Source organism: Scyliorhinus canicula, chromosome 5 (genome assembly GCF_902713615.1).
Source record: "Scyliorhinus canicula chromosome 5, sScyCan1.1, whole genome shotgun sequence".
In the NCBI taxonomy this organism is placed as follows: Eukaryota; Metazoa; Chordata; class Chondrichthyes; order Carcharhiniformes; family Scyliorhinidae; genus Scyliorhinus; species Scyliorhinus canicula.
Genome location: NC_052150.1, coordinates 166,036,597 through 166,054,044, shown reverse-complemented (window position 1 = coordinate 166,054,044; position 17,448 = coordinate 166,036,597). Strand labels below are relative to the sequence as shown.

General features: G+C 47.7%; 1 protein-coding gene across 6 annotated transcripts in view; it reads right to left on the bottom strand.

Annotated features, from left to right (window-relative positions):
* Positions 1-17,448, bottom strand: part of adam22 (ADAM metallopeptidase domain 22) — a 480,389-nt gene that overhangs the window by 270,538 nt on the left and 192,403 nt on the right. For all 6 annotated transcript variants that reach the window (XM_038797995.1, XM_038797996.1, XM_038797998.1 and 3 more), the window contains exons 7-8: positions 7,452-7,521; positions 1,618-1,682 (exon numbers count right to left, since the gene is read on the bottom strand). In XM_038797995.1, the coding sequence (XP_038653923.1) occupies positions 1,618-1,682; positions 7,452-7,521 (135 nt within the window). The remainder of the gene's footprint in view (positions 1-1,617; positions 1,683-7,451; positions 7,522-17,448) is intronic.

Here is a 17,448-nt window from a genome sequence, read left to right as displayed (position 1 = left end):
GCCGCCTTGGCGATGTCCTCCTTGATGCAGTTGAAGGCCTGGCGCACCTCAGCTGACAGGCGAAATAGTGTGGCCTTAAAGAGTAGGCGGGCTTTGTCCGTATATTGAGGGACCCACTGGGCGTAGTAGGAAAAGAAACCCAAGCACCGTTTGAGGGCCTTGGGACAATGAGGGATGGGGAGTTCTAAGAAGTTACATTCACCACATTAGGATTGCATTCGCTAGAGTTCAGAAGAATGAGGGGGGATCTCACAGAAACCTATAAAATTCTAACAGGATTGGACAGGGTAGATGCAGGAAGGATGTTCCCGATGGTGCGTGTGTCCAGAACCAGGGTGCACAGTCTGAGGATACGGGGCAGACGATTTAGATTTAGGACAGAGATGAGAAGAAATTTTTTCACCCAGAGAATGGTGAGCTTGGGAATTTGTTACCACAGGAAGTAGTTGAGTCCAAAATATTGTATGATTTCAAGAAGCAGTTAGATATAGCAGTTAGGGCGAAGGGGATAAAAAGATATGGGGGAAAGTGGGATTAGGCTATTGTGTTGGATGATCAACCATGATCATAATGAATGGCAGAGTGGGCTTGAAGGGTTGAATGGCCTCCACCTGCTCCCATTTGTTTCTATGTTTCCATCTTGACCTCCAGTAGTTGTAGGAAAATGCCGTGCTCCTGGGGTGCATCCTGACGATCCCAAGGCAAAGTAAAGGGGGAAAGATTCAGCAAAATAAGTCCCCACTCCCTTTCCCTGGCATTGCAAAATTGACCTTCTGAAAGAGCATCCTATCTAGGCCCACGTCCCCACCCTATCCCCATAACCCAGTAACCCAACCTAAACTTTTGGACACTGAGGGACAATTTAGCGTGACCAATAAACCTAACCTGTACAACTTTGGACTCTGGGAGGAAACTAGAGCACCTGGAGGAAACCCACACAGACACGGGGAGAATGTAACACAGCATCAAACAATTTCTACAGTGCAGGAGGCCATTCAGCTCATCAAGTCTGCTCCGACCCTCTGAAAGAGCACCTCACACAGGCCCACTCCCCACTCTATCCCTGCAGCCCCACCTAACCTGTACATCCTTTGACACCAATGGCAATTTTATCATGGCTAAACCATCTAACCTGCACTCCTTTGACACCAATGGAAATTTTATCATGGCTAAACCATCTAACCTGCACTCCTTTGACACCAATGGAAATTTTATCATGGCTAAACCATCTAACCTGCACTCCTTTGGACTGTGGGAGCAAACCATAACACCCGGAGGAACCCCACAAAGACACAGGGAGAAAGGGCAAACTCCACTCAAACAGTCACCCAAGGTCGGAATTGAACCTGGATTTCTGGTGCTGTGAGGCAGCAGCGCTAACCACTGTGCCACCGAGCCACCTGTGCCGATCTTAAATACTAAACATTCAGCCAGACAGCACACTGCTGAATACTGCTACAGCATTTCTCAAATACTAATGTTGTGCTGATTTAATGTGCAATGTGACAAATGAACGGAACTAAAAATTCTCTGTATGGATCAAGTGCCATAGAGATATTTACTATAATCATTCCAATTTACATTTTAATGAATTTATTTTAAAACTATTGAACATACCTGTCTTTTTTTCCTCAAAAGGGCAGTCTGCCTACCATCAAAGAAACCATTCCTTTCGACATTTTCTGAAAGAAATATACATCACAAAACATAATTCATATTAACAAATTTAAATCAATATGGTTATGGTTAATTACTCAACAGAAATACCAGTGGTCAGCTTTTAGAACTATTGTCAGAAGCGGTAACAATATTCACAATGTATGTGTCATTGAAATGCTGAATATATTAATGTATTGTCGGCATGAAATGGAACACAAATTTTCATGTAGAAAACTATTTATAACTGGAGTTATTTCAAAGAGTATTATTTTTAACACAACAACAAATATAAAGCACAAAAGTATTATTTTTATGACTTCTTCAAAAATAAGAGGAATGCTCAAAAGGAATTAAAGTTAAAATTGAGTCGCACAAATTGAGTTTGTCACTCCATTACCACTCTGCAGTAGCTTTAATCCCACTATTTTCAATAGTGGCTCAGGCCTGATTCAAGTGGAAGCCTAATGAATATAATAGGAATAATAATCTTCATTGTCACAAATAGGCTTACATTAACACTGCAATGAAGTTACTGTGGATAGCCCCTAGTCGCCACACTCCGGCGCCTGTTCGGATACACAGAGGGAGAATTCAGAATGTCCAAATTACCTAACAAGCACATCTTTCGGGACTTGTAGGAGGAAACCGTAGCACCCAGAGGAAACCCACATAGACACGGGGAGAACATGCAGACTCCACACAGACAGTGATCCAAGCCAGGAATCGAACCTGGGATCCTGGAGCTGTGAAGCAACAGTGCTACCCACTGTGCTACTGTGCTGCCCACTACTCTAATATGAATACAATGCTGTACATTGTCTTTGTCTGATTGTATAGGTAACAATAATTTCTGGTTTCATAAATTAATCATTTCCAAGGACATACTATGGAAAAATGCCCATTTTATTTTATTTTTTAATTTTGCCTTCAATTATCTGCATCACATAATTTCCCACAAACTGGATGGGCTAATGTACTGTCCCTTTGCCACTGCTCTTCTTAGAGGTAAAAATTGGTAAGCATTGCACCTGTTTTTGTTTACTCATTCATGGAATGCGGGCATCACTAGCTGGGCCAGAATTTGTTGCCTATCCCTTATTGCCCTTGAACTGAGTGGCTTGCTAGGCCGTTTCAGAGAATATTTAAGAATCAACCACATTGTATGTATCTGGAGTCACATGTAGGCCAGACCAGGTAAGGATGGCAGCTTTCTTTTCCTAAAGGAGATTAGTGAACCAAATGGGGTTTTACGACAATCGACAATGGTTTCATGGTCATCATTAGACCTTAATTCCAGATTTGTATTGCATTGTATTTTGTGTTTAAACAAAGGAGATTACAAGGGGATGAGAGAAGAACTAGCTAAGGTAGACTGGGAGCTAAGACTTTATGGTGGAACAGTTGAGGAACAGTGGAGAACCTTCCAAGCGATTTTTCACAGTGCTCAGCAAAGATTTATACCAACAAAAAGGAAGGACGGAAGAAAGAGGGAAAATCGACCGTGGATATCTAAGGAAATAAGGGAGAGTATCAAATTGAAGGAAAAAGCATATAAAGTGGCAAAGATTGCTGGGAGATTAGAGGACTGGGAAATCTTTAGGGGGCAACAGAAAGCTACTAAAAAAGCTATAAAGAAGAGTAAGATAGAGTATGAGAGTAAACTTGCTCAGAATATAAAAACAGACAGTAAAAGTTTTTACAAATATATAAGACAAAAAAGAGTGGCTAAGGTAAATATTGGTCCTTTAGAGGATGAGAAGGGAGTTTTAATAATGGGAAATGAGGAAATGGCTGAGGAACTGAACAGGTTTTTTGGGTCGGTCTTCACAGTGGAAGACACAAATAACATGCCAGCAACTGATAGAAATGAGGCTATGACAGGTGAGGACCTTGAGAGGATTGTTATCACTAAGGAGGGAGTGATGGGCAAGCTAATGGGGCTAAAGGTAGACAAGTATCCTGGCCCTGATCCCTGATGGAATGCATCCCAGAGTGCTAAAAGAGATGGCTAGGGAAATTGCAGATGCACTAGTGATAATTTACCGAAATTCACTAGACTCTGGGGTGGTCCCGGTGGATTGGAAATTAGCAAACGTGACGCCACTGTTTAAAAAAGGAGGTAGGCAGAAAGCAGGAAATTATAGGCCAGTGAGTTTAACTTCGGTAATAGGGAAGATGCTGGAATCTATCATCAAGGAAGAAATTGCGAGGCATCTGGATAGAAATTGTCCCATTGGGCAGACGCAGCATGGGTTCGTAAAAGGCAGGTCGTGCCTAACTAATTTAGTGGAATTTTTTGAGGACATTACCAGTGCAGTAGATAACGGGGAGCCGATGGATGTGGTATATCTGGATTTCCAGAAAGCCTTTGACAAGGTGCCACACAAAAGGTTGCTGCATAAGATAAAGATGCATGGCATTAAGGGTAAAGTAGTAGCATGGATAGAGGATTGGTTAATTAATAGAAAGCAAAGAGTTGGGATAAATGGGTGTTTCTCTGGTTGGCAATCAGTAGCTAGTGGTGTCCCTCAGGGATCCGTGTTGGGCCCACAATTGTTCACAATTTACATTGATGATTTGGAGTTGGGGACCAAGGGCAATGTGTCCAAGTTTGCAGATGACACTAAGATGAGTGGTAAAGCGAAAAGTGCAGAGGATACTGGAAGTCTGCAGAGGGATTTGGATAGGTTAAGTGAATGGGCTCGGGTCTGGCAGATGGAATACAATGTTGACAAATGTGAGGTTATCCATTTTGGTAGGAATAACAGCAAACGGGATTATTATTTAAACGATAAAATATTAAAGCATGCCGCAGTTCAGAGAGACTTGGGTGTGCTAGTGCATGAGTCACCGAAGGTTGGTTTACAAGTGCAACAGGTGATTAAGAAGGCAAATGGAATTTTGTCCTTCATTGCTAGAGGGATGGAGTTTAAGACTAGGGAGGTTATGTTGCAATTGTATAAGGTGTTAGTGCGGCCACACCTGGAGTATTGTGTTCAGTTTTGGTCTCCTTACTTGAGAAAGGACGTACTGGCGCTGGAGGGTGTGCAGAGGAGATTCACTAGGTTAATCCCAGAGCTGAAGGGGTTGGATTATGAGGAGAGGTTGAGTAGACTGGGACTGTACTCGTTGGAATTTAGAAGGATGAGGGGGGATCTTATAGAAACATTTAAAATTATGAAGGGAATAGATAGGATAGATGCGGGCAGGTTGTTTCCACTGGCGGGTGACAGCAGAACTAGGGGGCATAGCCTCAAAATAAGGGGAAGTAGATGTAGGACTGAGTTTAGGAGGAACTTCTTCACCCAAAGGGTTGTGAATCTATGGAATTCCTTGCCCAGTGAAGCAGTTGAGGCTCCTTCATTACATGTTTTTAAGGTAAAGATAGATAGTTTTTTGAAGAATAAAGGGATTAAGGGTTATGGTGTTCGGGCCGGAAAGTGGAGCTGAGTCCACAAAAGATCAGCCATGATCTAATTGAATGGCGGAGCAGGCTCGAGGGGCCAGATGGCCTACTCCTGCTCCTAGTTCTTATGTTCTTATGTTCTTATTCAAATTTCACTATCTGCTGTGGTGGGATTTGAACCTGGGCCCCCGAGGCATTATCCTGCGTTCCTGGATTACTCATCCAACGACAACACAACTGCAGCACCGCTTCCCCCTTTTCAGACATGATTGCAATGCTAATCAATAAGCAGTGAGTTGGCCTGCTCCCAATCTGCAGGAATATTTGAGCCGCCACTAAATTTGCCAGGTGCATTTTGTAAGCATTCTGCTGACCACCTAAGATAAACTTGTTAATATGGTCTGAGCTCCAATTTCAGGCAGCCTGCCGTTTCCTAGTTGGGACGTACGCTGCTTGCACAGTACTGAGTGTAGGAAGAAAAAGGGGCATGGATTATGTTTTATCTTTAGTTTTGCCACTCAGAGTACACCAGATACTCAAGGGAATATCTTAGAAACTACGGGGGCGATTTTGCACCCTTATCCACCATCAGCGCGAACGGCGACGCGGGTGCAAAACCTCACGAGAATGGGGAAATGAGATTCTCGTTGCGAGATCTCGTTTCCTGAATTACCATACCCCTCAGCAATGACGTAACAATCTTCAAGCCCTTCATTTTAATACATTTTAATGCTTTTACCTATAATTCGTAAGTTACCCCCCACCCACCAGATGATCTCCCCTCACTGAACATTCAAACCTCACCAATGTGACGATTACGACAGGTTTTGAAAACTAGTTTACGATTTGGGGATCCCCTTGGGGGCGCAAAGGTAAGTATAGCCTCCGGGAGAGAGGGACATGCCTGGGCCTTGGCACGGTGTAAACCTGTGCCAGGGTGCCGTGCCAGTGGTGGTCCCTCTGGGGAGCCCCATCAGGAGCAGAGCTCCCGTTCTGCTTGTTGGAGGGGGAGGGGAGGTCCCGATGCTGATGTTTGTGCTGGAGAGGGCCTAGTTTTGATGCTTGTGGGAGGGCAGTGGAGATATACGACGACTGTAGCAGCATCCCCTACGTCCATGGGGTGTGGCTGCAGGATGAAGGGTGACGTTTCTTTCTGTGCAGATCAGGCGCCCAGATTTCTGTGGGGCTGGCCTCGCTGGCCCTATCGGGTCCCGCCCTGTCACAGTGATGATGCAAACCACCCCCACTGATTTTTTGTTTACCCCATAGTGGTTCAAAATCTGGGGCAAAATTCTCCCCTACCCGGCGGGACGGGGGGTCCCAGCGTAGCGGAGTGGCGCCAACCACTCGGCGTCGGGCCTCCGTAAAGGTGCGGAATTCCGCACCTTTAGGGGCTGGGCCTGCGCCGGAGTGGCTCCCGCTCCGCTGATGGCGCCAACGGCCTTTGGCACCACGCTGCCCGGCATCGGGGCTGGCCGAAAGGCCTTCGCCAGTCGGCGTGAGTCCGCGCATGCGCCGGAGTGTCAGCGGCTGCTGACGTCACCACCGGCGCATGCACGGTGGAGGGGGTCTCTTCCGCCTCCGCCATGGTGGAGGCCGTGGCGGCGGAAGAAGAGTGCCCCCACGGCACAGGCCCGCCCGCCGATCGGTGGGCCCCGATCGCGGGCCAGGCTACCGTGGGTGAGCCCCCCGGGGTCCGATCGCCCCGTGCCCCCCCCCACCCCCAGACCCCGGGGCCCGCTCACGCCACCTGTTCCCGCCGGCACAGAGGTGGTTTAAACCACGTCGGCGGGAGAGGCCTGACAGCGGCGGGACTTCGGCCCATCGCGGGCTGGAGAATCGCTGCGGGGGGCCCGTCGACAGGGATTCCTGAGTGGTGGAGAATTCCGGCCACGGCTGGGGCGGGAATTATGCCGGCCCCAGGCAATTCCCAAACCCTGCGGGGGGGGGTCGGAGAGTTCCGCCCCTGGACTAAAAACCCGGCTGTGCAGCTAGAGAGCTGCACATCGTCTTTCGATCAGAACCTGACATTCTGATAAAATACTGGCAAATTCCAGTCATTAAAGGCAATTTGGCTGTTTATGATGGTGTAAAATGCCAATGGCAAATCAGTACCTCATTTTGACTGCCTGGTAGCAACCCATGCCACAGATATGCATCCCTATGAATTCATTAGTGGGTCAAGGAATTGTGTTTCCATCCATAATATAGAATACATAATATGTAATTTCAGAACATCATGTATTGATTCAATTTTGATCTTTCATATGACGCCATGTGTGTCTTTTGTGCTAAAATAAAGCATCATGTCAATATTCTTCATGGATGTGCTAAGGTACTGTTAAAAAATTTTGAAACATTGTACTGAACATCACTGTGATCTTACCGGATAGTAGAAGCTGTAAAGGAACATCACGGCCAGCAACCTGATAAACTAAATGAGGCTCAGTCTCATTCTGTGAGGAAAAAGGGAACTGAATTAAATATCTTCAATATTTCTGCCCTAAAAACAGAGAATGTTGGAAATACTCTGCAGGTCAGCATTTGAAAATAGAAATGATGAGTTAACAATTTGGATGTAACCTTTTGTCACTGTTCTTCTGTTTTATTTTCAATTTCAAGCATTTAGCACTTCTCATTCCAGCATTTGCCATAAATTGCACATATCAATGTTGCGTTCAACATAGCAACATGAATAGAAACAGAATCCAGTCTCTCTTGAGCATGCTCAAACACTAAAATCATTGCTAATTTGATTATTGCCCTAACTCCATTTTACAGCCTGTTCCCTAAAATGTAGATGGTTCACAGTGCTGCCACTACATGTCAGTGTTGAGAGTGAACATTTATTTGATTTGATTATTGTCACATATATTAGTATACAGTGAAAAGTATTGTTTCTTGCATGCTATACAGACAACGCATACCGTATATCGGGAAGGAAGGAGAGACTGCAGAATATAATGTTACAGTCATAGCGAGGGTGTAGAGAAAAGATCAACTCAATATGAGGTAGGTCCATTCAAAAGTCTGATGGCAGCAGAGAAGGAGCTGTTCTCGAGTCAGGTGACCTCAAACTTTTGTATCTTTTTCCTGACGGAAGAAGGTGGAAGAGAGTATGTCCAGGATGCATGGGGTCCTTAATTATGCTGGTTGCCTTTCCAAGGCAGCATGAATTGTAGCCAGAGTCCATGAATGGGAGATGGTTTGCGTGATGAACTGGGCTACATTCACGACATTTTGTAGTTTCCTGTGATCTTGGGCAGAGCAGAATCCATACCAAGCTGTGATACAACTAGAAAGATGCTTTCTATGGTGCATCTCTAAAAGTTGGTGAGAGTTGTAGCTGACATGCCAAATGTCCTTAGTCTTCTAAGAAAGTAGAGTCGTGGATGGGCTTTCTTAACTATAATGTTAGCATGGTGGGACCAGTAAAGGATGTTGGTATTCTGGACACCTAAAAACTTCAAGCTCTTGATTTTTTCTACTTCGTTCTCATTGATGTAGACAGGGGCATGTTCTCCGCTACGCTTCCTGATGTCGATGACTATCTCCTTCGTTTTGTTGACATTGAGGGAGAGATTATTGTCATCACACCAGAATCTCTACCTCATTCCTGTACTCTGTCTCGTAATTTTTTGAGATCCGACCCACTACGATGGTGTCATCAGCAAATTTGAAAATCGAATTGGAGGGGAATTCGGCCACACAGTCATAGGTGTACGAGTATAGTAGGGGGGCTGAGGACACAGCCTTGTGGGGCACCAGTGCTGAGGATGATCGTGGAGGAGGTGTTGTTGTGTATCCTTACTGATTGTGGCCTGTTGGTTAGGAAGTTCAGGATCCAGTCGCAGAGGGTGGAACCGAGGCCCAGGCCACAGAGTTTGGAGATGATTTTCGTAGGAATAATAGTGTTGAAGGCTGAGAGGCAGTCAATAAATAGGAGTCTGACATAGGTGTCTTTGTTAGCTAGGTGTTCCAGAATTGAGTGCAGGGCCAGGGAGATGCCGTCTGCGGTGGACTTGTTGCAGCGGAAGGTGAACTGCAGTGGATCAAGGCAATCCGGGTGGCTGGAGCTGATTCGTGTCATGACTAACCTTTCAAAGCACTTCATAATGATCGATGTCAGAGCCACTGGACGATCGTCATTTAAGGTGGAGGGTGGGGTGTGAATCAAGCAGATTGCGTTAGCCTGGTTGACGACAAGTTTCTTCAGTGTTGTTGCAGCTGCACTCATACAGGCAAATGGAGAGTACTCAATCACAAACTTGACTTAAGCCTTTTAGATGATGGACAGAGTTTGTGGAGTCAAGGCGTGAGTCACTCACCACAGTATTTATCTGATTTACATGGCTGGTTCACAGAATCATAGAATCTACAGCATAGAGACAGGCCCTTCGGCTCAAACTGGTCCATGCCAACCAAAAAGCCCATCTAAGCTAACCTCATTTGCCTGCATTTGGCCCATATCCCTTTAAACCTTTCCTAGCCATGTGTCTGTCCAAATGCCTTTTAAATGTTGTCAATGTCCCTGCCTCAACCACTTCCTCCGGCAGCTCATTCCATATACGTACCACCCTCTGTGTAAAAGTGTTGCTCTTTTGGTTCCCATTAATTCTTTCCCCTCTTAACTTAAACCTATACCCTCTAGTTCTCGATTTACCAACCCTGGAAATAAGACTGAGTGCATTTTCCCTATCCACGCCTCTCGTGATCTTATACACCTCTATAAGATCACCCCTCAATCTCCTACACGCCAAAGAAAAAAGTCCAAGCAACATAATCTTTCCCAATAACTCAATCCCTGTGGTACTGGCAACATCCTTGTAAATCTCTTCTGCACTGTCTCCAGTTTCATAACATCTTTGCTATAGCAAGGTGACCAAAACTGAACACAAACTTCCAGGTGCGGCCTCACCAACATCCTGTATAACTGCAACATAAATTACCAACAGTGCTACCCACTGCACCACGGTGCTGCCCAACGATCCTCTTTTAGGCTATTTTTGACTCCAACCAGGGGAGAGATCCCACACTCCTCCAATCCCCATTGACTTCGATTTTGCTAGCACCCCTTGATGCTATAATGGGTCAAATTTTGCCTTGATGCAACAGGCAGTGACTCTCACCACACCTCTTGAGTTCAGGGGCGGGATTCTCCGACCCCCGCCGGGCCGGAGAATTGGCGGGGGGACGGCGTGAATCCTGCCCCGCCGCTCCAATGCAGGCTGCCGAATTCTCTGGCGCCGTTTTTTTGGCAGGGGCGGGGATCACATCGTGCTGGTCGGGGGCAGCGCCAGCCCTAGGGTTGCTGGCGCCCCGGGCAAGCTGAACTTCAGCGCCCTTCGGGGGGGGGGGGGGGGGGGGCCGAGGCGGAGGGGGGCGGGGCCGGGGGGGGCGGACAGAGGGCGGACGGAGGGGGGACCCAGGGCGGCCACCGCGCATGCGCTGGTTGGCACCGGCCCAACTGCGCATGCGAGGAACCCGAGTCTCTGGCGCCCCCTAGCACATGGCGCCCCGGGCGACTGCCCGAGTTGCCGGCACCTTGGGCCGGCCCTGGTCGGGGGCCATAGGTAGTGGCCCCCCCCCCCCCTCCTCCCAGCGAGGCTGCTCGTATGGGCAGGTCCATACCGGTGGGACCTGGCTCTGAGGGTGGCCTGCGAGTCCTCGGGGGGGGGAGTCCTCAGGGGGGAGGGGGGGCGCAGGGGGATCCGGCCCCGGTGGTGGGTGGGCCACGGTGGCCTGGCCTGCGATCGGGGTCCACAGATCTATGGGCGGGCCTGTGCCATGGGGGCACTCTTGCACTCCGTGCCGGCCTCTGTACAGCTCCGCCATGGCCGGCGCGGAGAAGAAACCCCTTGCGCATGCACAGGGATCACGCCAGCAGTTCTGCGCATGCACCAGAACACGCTGGCGCTCCTGCGCCTGCGCCAACTCGCGGTAGCCGGCGGAGGCCCTTCACTGCCGGTTGGCGCAACGCCAAACTCTCCAGCGCTGGCCTAGCCCTCGGAAGTGCAGAGGATTCCGCAACATCCGGGCGGCCCGATGCCAGAGTGGTTCATGCCACTGTTTGGCGCCAGTACGGCCCGCCCGCCAGTTTGGGGAGAATCCCGGCCCAGGTCTTCTGTCAATGTTGTAATGAGGCCAGGAACTAATTGACCCAGGTGGAACCAAACTGGGTGTCAATGAGCAGGTTGTTGCTGAGTAAGTGCTACTTGATAGTTTTGTCAACAACCTCTTCAATCAGTTTGCAAATGATCAAGTAGGCTGATTGGTGGCAGTTGGCCCAGTTGAACATGCCATGCTTTTTCTCAAGAGGATACACCACAAGCTGGTGGGATTTGAGCCCTATCACCACAGCATTAGCTCAGGCTTCAGGATCTTACCATTTACCTTGTTGGAATTTGAATCCATGAGCGTGATTTAACGGCCTTGTCAGTCTGACTTGGTAATATTGGGGCAATATTGTTGAATCTCGCAAGAGACCCATTATGACATTTGTGAGACCTGCAACGCCTCGCAAGATTCAACTGAACCTCGCGAAACATCATGATCTCACTCTCACTATGCCAGATCCAAATCAGCATGCTTGAATGAGCCATTGGCAGCAAATTCAATGGCTGCTGTGGGTATCTGAGGAAATGAGTAGCCTTCTTCAAAATTGGGTTATCATCCCAAGGTCTCTGGAGCTGCTACCCCAGTGATCAGTGAAGGCGTGGTCGGCTGGATCAGGCGCCATTGGTGGGGGGTTGTTCCTGGGCTGTGGGGTTCAACACCAGCTGATTCAAATGCCATCCTCCAGATCGTGTATACTCATACCAAGGGCATCTCCAGCATACTCCATATCCACACCGCTCCATACCACCCGGCTTCCAATGGGTTGGCGGAGCGCGCAGTGCAGACAATCAAACGAGGCCTAAAGAAGCAGTCTTCTGGGTCTATGGACATGAGACTGGCTCGTTTTTTGTTTTCATATAGGCCCGGATATGGTTTTCCCGGACATTGGCGCAAAAGTACGCCGCACTCAAGCATGCCAGGGACATAGTTTTTCTCAGCATTGGCCGATTCTACAGTTTCCGCCCGGTGACCCAGTGTTCATTCGAAATTTTTCTGGTGGTGCCCAGTGGGTCCCTGGCGTTATCGTTCGCAGAACAGGCCCTATCTCTTACCAGGTGCAAGCCCAGGGTCGTCTCCAGCGCAAGTATGTAGACCGCGTTCGGTCCAGAAGACCATCTCCTGCAAATATTCCCCGCCCCTAGAGATCATTTCTACAGCCACAGAGACCAGACACAGTGGAAAGTATTCCTCACAATCTTCCTCTGGTGCGGCACTCAAAGCCTGCGCAGGTCGTTGCAGAACCGCATGGAGACAGAGATGCCGAGAAGACGAAGGCAGCCGACTCCGACTCCGAGATGGAGACACATGACGCCTCAGAGGGGGAGTCCTCAGACCCACGGGCCGTGGATGTACAGCCGTTACGACGTTCATCACGGAAGCGTCGTTCTCCGTCTCATTACACGTCACCCGATCCAGCGCCTCGTGCAAATGGTGTCCGGCCTGCAGCAAAACGAGTCCGACGCCCTCCTTCGCCAAGGTCTTCGGTGGATTCCTTGGACTTTGGGGGGGAGGGATGTTATAACCTGCCTGCTTACCACTGGCTGGGGACTAATGGCAATCCCACAATCCTTAGGGAGTATGTGCTTCCCTGTGGCGGTCTCTGGCTGCACAGCTGATGGTTATTGCTAATAAGGAATTGGCATTGTTAGGTACACAATCACTTCACAGCTGCAGGTTGTTTTTGCTGCTGCTCCTGCTGGTGGCTGCAGATGTCTGGAGTTTGCCGTTTCCTTCCTTTTCTGTGGCCAAAAAGGACAATTTTTTTCTCAGATACCTAGGTCCTGGAACACCGATCAGGGTGTCATGATATGCAAACATGCAACCAATGAACACTCAGAATAGGACACAACCACTGGGCAGTCAGGACTCTCAGAGGGGGCATTACCACAAGGGGGCATGAAATAAATACTATAAAAGGGATGAGACACTGACACCCGGCCTCTTTCCACAGTCAGACATCTAGAGAGTTAGACAGGGTTGATCAGCAGCATCACACCCCAGCATGTGGATTAGAGCAAGCTGGTACAGTTAGACTGAGTTACTATAGTTAGATTAGCAGAGAGTCGAACTCATTTGAGAACTGTGTTAAAAGTTCAATAAACACGTTGAACTAATTTCAGAGTCTGGAGCATCCTTTAGTTAAGACTGTATCAAGTAGCAGCCTGTGTTATCCTGAAGCAGCATAACACAACATGATACCAGGAGTGACTGTTCAATCTATTTAGTTCAACTCAGCAAGATCCGTGACAACCAGCTACTGAATACAGGTGCAATGGACAAGATTCAGGCTCCTCATTAGCTCAGGACAACCGGCAATCTTAGTGCCAACTGGCGATCATTCAAGCAGAAATTTCAACTACATGTGGAAGTAACCGATCTCAATGGCGCGACCGATGCTCAGAAGATAGCTCTTCTACTCACCACTGCGGGTGACCATGCGATAGAGATCGTCAACTCCTTTCACCTTTCTGAAGGGCAGGACAAAATGAAGTACCAAACCATCCTGGACAAATTTGACAGCCACTGTGAGGTGGACACCAACAAAATCTTCGAGCGCTACATCTTCAAGCAGAGGATGCAAGGTAAAGACGAATCCTTCAACTCCTATCTAACTAACCTTAGACTGCTAGCGCAATCCTGCAACTTCAGTCATATCACTGACTCGATGATCAGAGACCAAATCGTTTTTGGAGCCACTCTGATCCTCTGCGAGAGCAATTGTTGAAAATCAAGCACATGACCCTGCCAGCTGCAATTGAAATGTGTACTGTGCATGAGCACTCTAAAAATCACTATTCACAGTACAAAACGGCAGAAAGTGAAAAATAAGCATCCCACGAGGTGGAGAGTGTTCTGTCCATCTCCCGGATGCAGCACCTCCACATTGATAAAAGCAGCCATTTTGCGCGCTCTTCCCGGGGCCTGATGCATGCGCAATGTGATCGGGAACACGAAGCGGCCGAAAACTGCACTGCGCAGGTGCAGATGTCCAAGAACCGCACCGCCCATGCACGACGCACTGAGCGTCATGACGCCGATGTCATGACATGTGCGAACTGCAGCACGTCCATTTTTTTTAAAACTGCCCTGCAAGAGGCAAGCGCTGTTTAACCTGTGGGAAACCAAACCATTATGCAGCCCTGTGCAAATCTGCACCACCAGTCAGGAGCCAGTGCTCCCAATTCCGTCAGCGGCGCATAAGAAGTGTGCAACACCGAATGCGTGACTCTGATCCAGGCAGTGCAACGGATCGAGATGATGAATACCTGGACAACACTTACCGATTGGGCATTATTACGAAGTGTGAATACACCACACCGAACACATAGCGAGTCCAATCAATCCTGTCCGTGGATTCCGAGGACGAATGACATGCAGAGATGAAGGTCAACCACTGCCTCATCCAGTTCAAACTGGACACGTGCCTCTGCCAACCTGATTCCGCAGGTGGACTACAATAGAAACGCAATCAAGGCACTGGGGTCCTGCCATCTGCAGGTGTCCAGCCAACACACACAAGCAAGCTTACACTTTGAGATTGTTAAACCAGACAGGTCGTCCCTGCTAGGTGCGCATGCCTGCAAGCAACTGAACTACATTCAAAAGGTCTACACCACGACGCCGTCCCATTCGGATTTTCAGTACAGCATCGACAACATCCTAACCCAGTACCCAGATGTATTTAGCAGGATGGGCACACTGCCATATGAGTACAAGATTCTACCGCAGCCTAATGCCAAGCCAGTGGTCCACGCACCACGGCATGTCCCTTCTCCACCGAGAGAGTGCCTGAAGGCAGAGCTCACGTGTCTACAACAAAAAGGCATCGTCTCCAAAGTCACTGAACCAACCGACTTAGTCAGCTCGATGATGTGCGTAAAGAAGCCTTTGGGGGACCTTTGCATCTGCATTGACCCCAAGGATCTAAACAAAAACATTATGCTGAAACATTACCCCATCCCGAAGAGGGAAGAAATCACAAGTGAGATGGCACATGTTCACTTCTTCACAAAAATTGGACGCATCTCAAAGATTTTGGCAAATCCAACTTGAAGAATCCAGCAGAAGGCTCTGCACCTTCAACACACCTTTTGGCAGATTCTGCTACAACCGAATGCCATTTGGCATCATCTCAGCATCAGAGATTTTCCATCGCATCATGGAACAGATGATGGAGGAAATAGAAGAGGTTCGTGTCTACGTTGACGATATCATAATCTGGTCCACAACCCCAGAGGAACAAGTGTCGCGACTCAAGAAAGTATTCCGACGCATACATGAGCATGGCCTCAAGCTAAACAGGTCCAAGTGCTGTTTTGGGACATCCACGATGAAGTTCCTGGGCAATCAGATTTCGCAACATGGTGTGTGCCCGGACACAGACAAAATTAAAGCCATCGAGGCAATGAAAGTCCCCGAGGACAAGAAGGCAGTACTGCACTTCCTGGGAATGGTCAATTTCCTTGGCAAGTTCATCCCGAATTCGGCCACGCATGCCACGGCCCTACGCAACCTGGTGAAAAAAATCAACTGCCTTTGAGTGGAAGGCGGAGCACCGAACAGAGTGGCTGGAGCTGAAAGTCAAGCTCACCATTGCCCCCAGCCTTGCATTCTTTGCCCAGACCGAGAGACCAAGATATCCACAGATGCGAGTCAGGATGGCATTGGGGTGGTGTCAAAGAGACGACACATCATCCTAGGTACCAGTAGCATATGCGTCACGGGCAATGACACCCACTGAGACCAGATATGCGCAGATTGAGAAGGAGTGTTTGGGTATTCTCACCGGCATCCTCAAATTTCATGATTATGTCTATGGCTTGATAACATTTACTGTTGAGACGGATCATAGGCCTCTGGTCCACATCATCCCAAAGGACCTCAAACTATAATTTTTTTCTAATTTTTGCCAATACAAATATATATCCCCTAAAACAATCTTTGTTTACCGAACAATTATGCATGTATTTTGTTGCTATTACCTAACCAATTTCCTAAATAGGTGAACTACATGCTTCAATTTAATGAGCTTTGATTTTAATTGGAAGTTTCTTGAGTAGAATCTTATCAAATGCCTTCTGCAAGTCCATATAAACTATATCATTAGACATTTTCCTGTCTACTATAGTTACGTCCTGAAGAAAGTACAATTGGGTTCATTAAACACGATCCATTCCATATAGCTCTTTCTATCAACTCAAATTTCTCTAAGTGCTAAATCACTCTTTCCTTAATCACAGATTCCCACAATAGATTTTGTATAATTTCTTGGTTTCTCTCCTCAGGTTAGTGTTTTAGGCGCAACCATCTTCAGCTTCTTTATCAATGGCGTTTCCTCCATCATAAGATCAGAATGGGATGCTCACTAATTATTTCACAATATTCAGTATCGTTCAAAACTCCTCAGATGTTGAAGCAATCCATGTCATTGCACGGCAAGACAGATAATTATTCAGGCTTGGGCTAAGTGGCAAGGGTCATTCACACCACACAAATGGCAGGCAATGATCAACTCTAACAAGAGAGAATTCAACCAATCTCCACATGACACTCAAAGACATACAATCACTGAATTCCCCACTTACCAATATTCCTCTGGTTACCGTTGACCAGAAACTGAACTGGACAAACAATATTGCCCAGGTATGTCCTGTACACAAAAAGCAGAACAAATCCAATCCAGCCAAATACCACCCCATCAGTCTACTCTCGATCATCAGCAAAATGATGAAGGGTCATCAAGCAGCCTCCTCAGTAATGCTGAGTTTGGAGTCCATCAGGGTCACTCAGCTACTGCCCTCATCACAGCCTGATTCAAACATGGACAAAAGAGCGGAATTCCAGAGTGACTGCCCTTGACATCAAGGCAGCATTTGACTGACTATGGTATTAAAGAATCCTAGCAAAAATTGAGTCAAGGGAATCAAAGGGAAAACCTTGTGCTGGCTGGTATCACAACTGGCACAAAGGAAGGTGGTTGTGGTGGTTGGAGGCCAGTCATCTCAGCTCCAGGACATCATTGCAGGAGTTCCTCAGGGCAGTGTTTAGGCCCAACCATCTTCAGCTGATTCTTCAATGACTTTCCTTACATCATTCAGATCGTGAATGGAGATGATGACTGTAGAATGTTCAGCACCATTCGTGACTCCTCAGATATTGAAGCAGTCCATGTCCAAATGCAGCAAGACCTGGACAATATCCAAGCTCCCTATTATCCTGACTTGGAAATATATCACCATTTGTTCACAGTCGCTGGGTCAAAACTC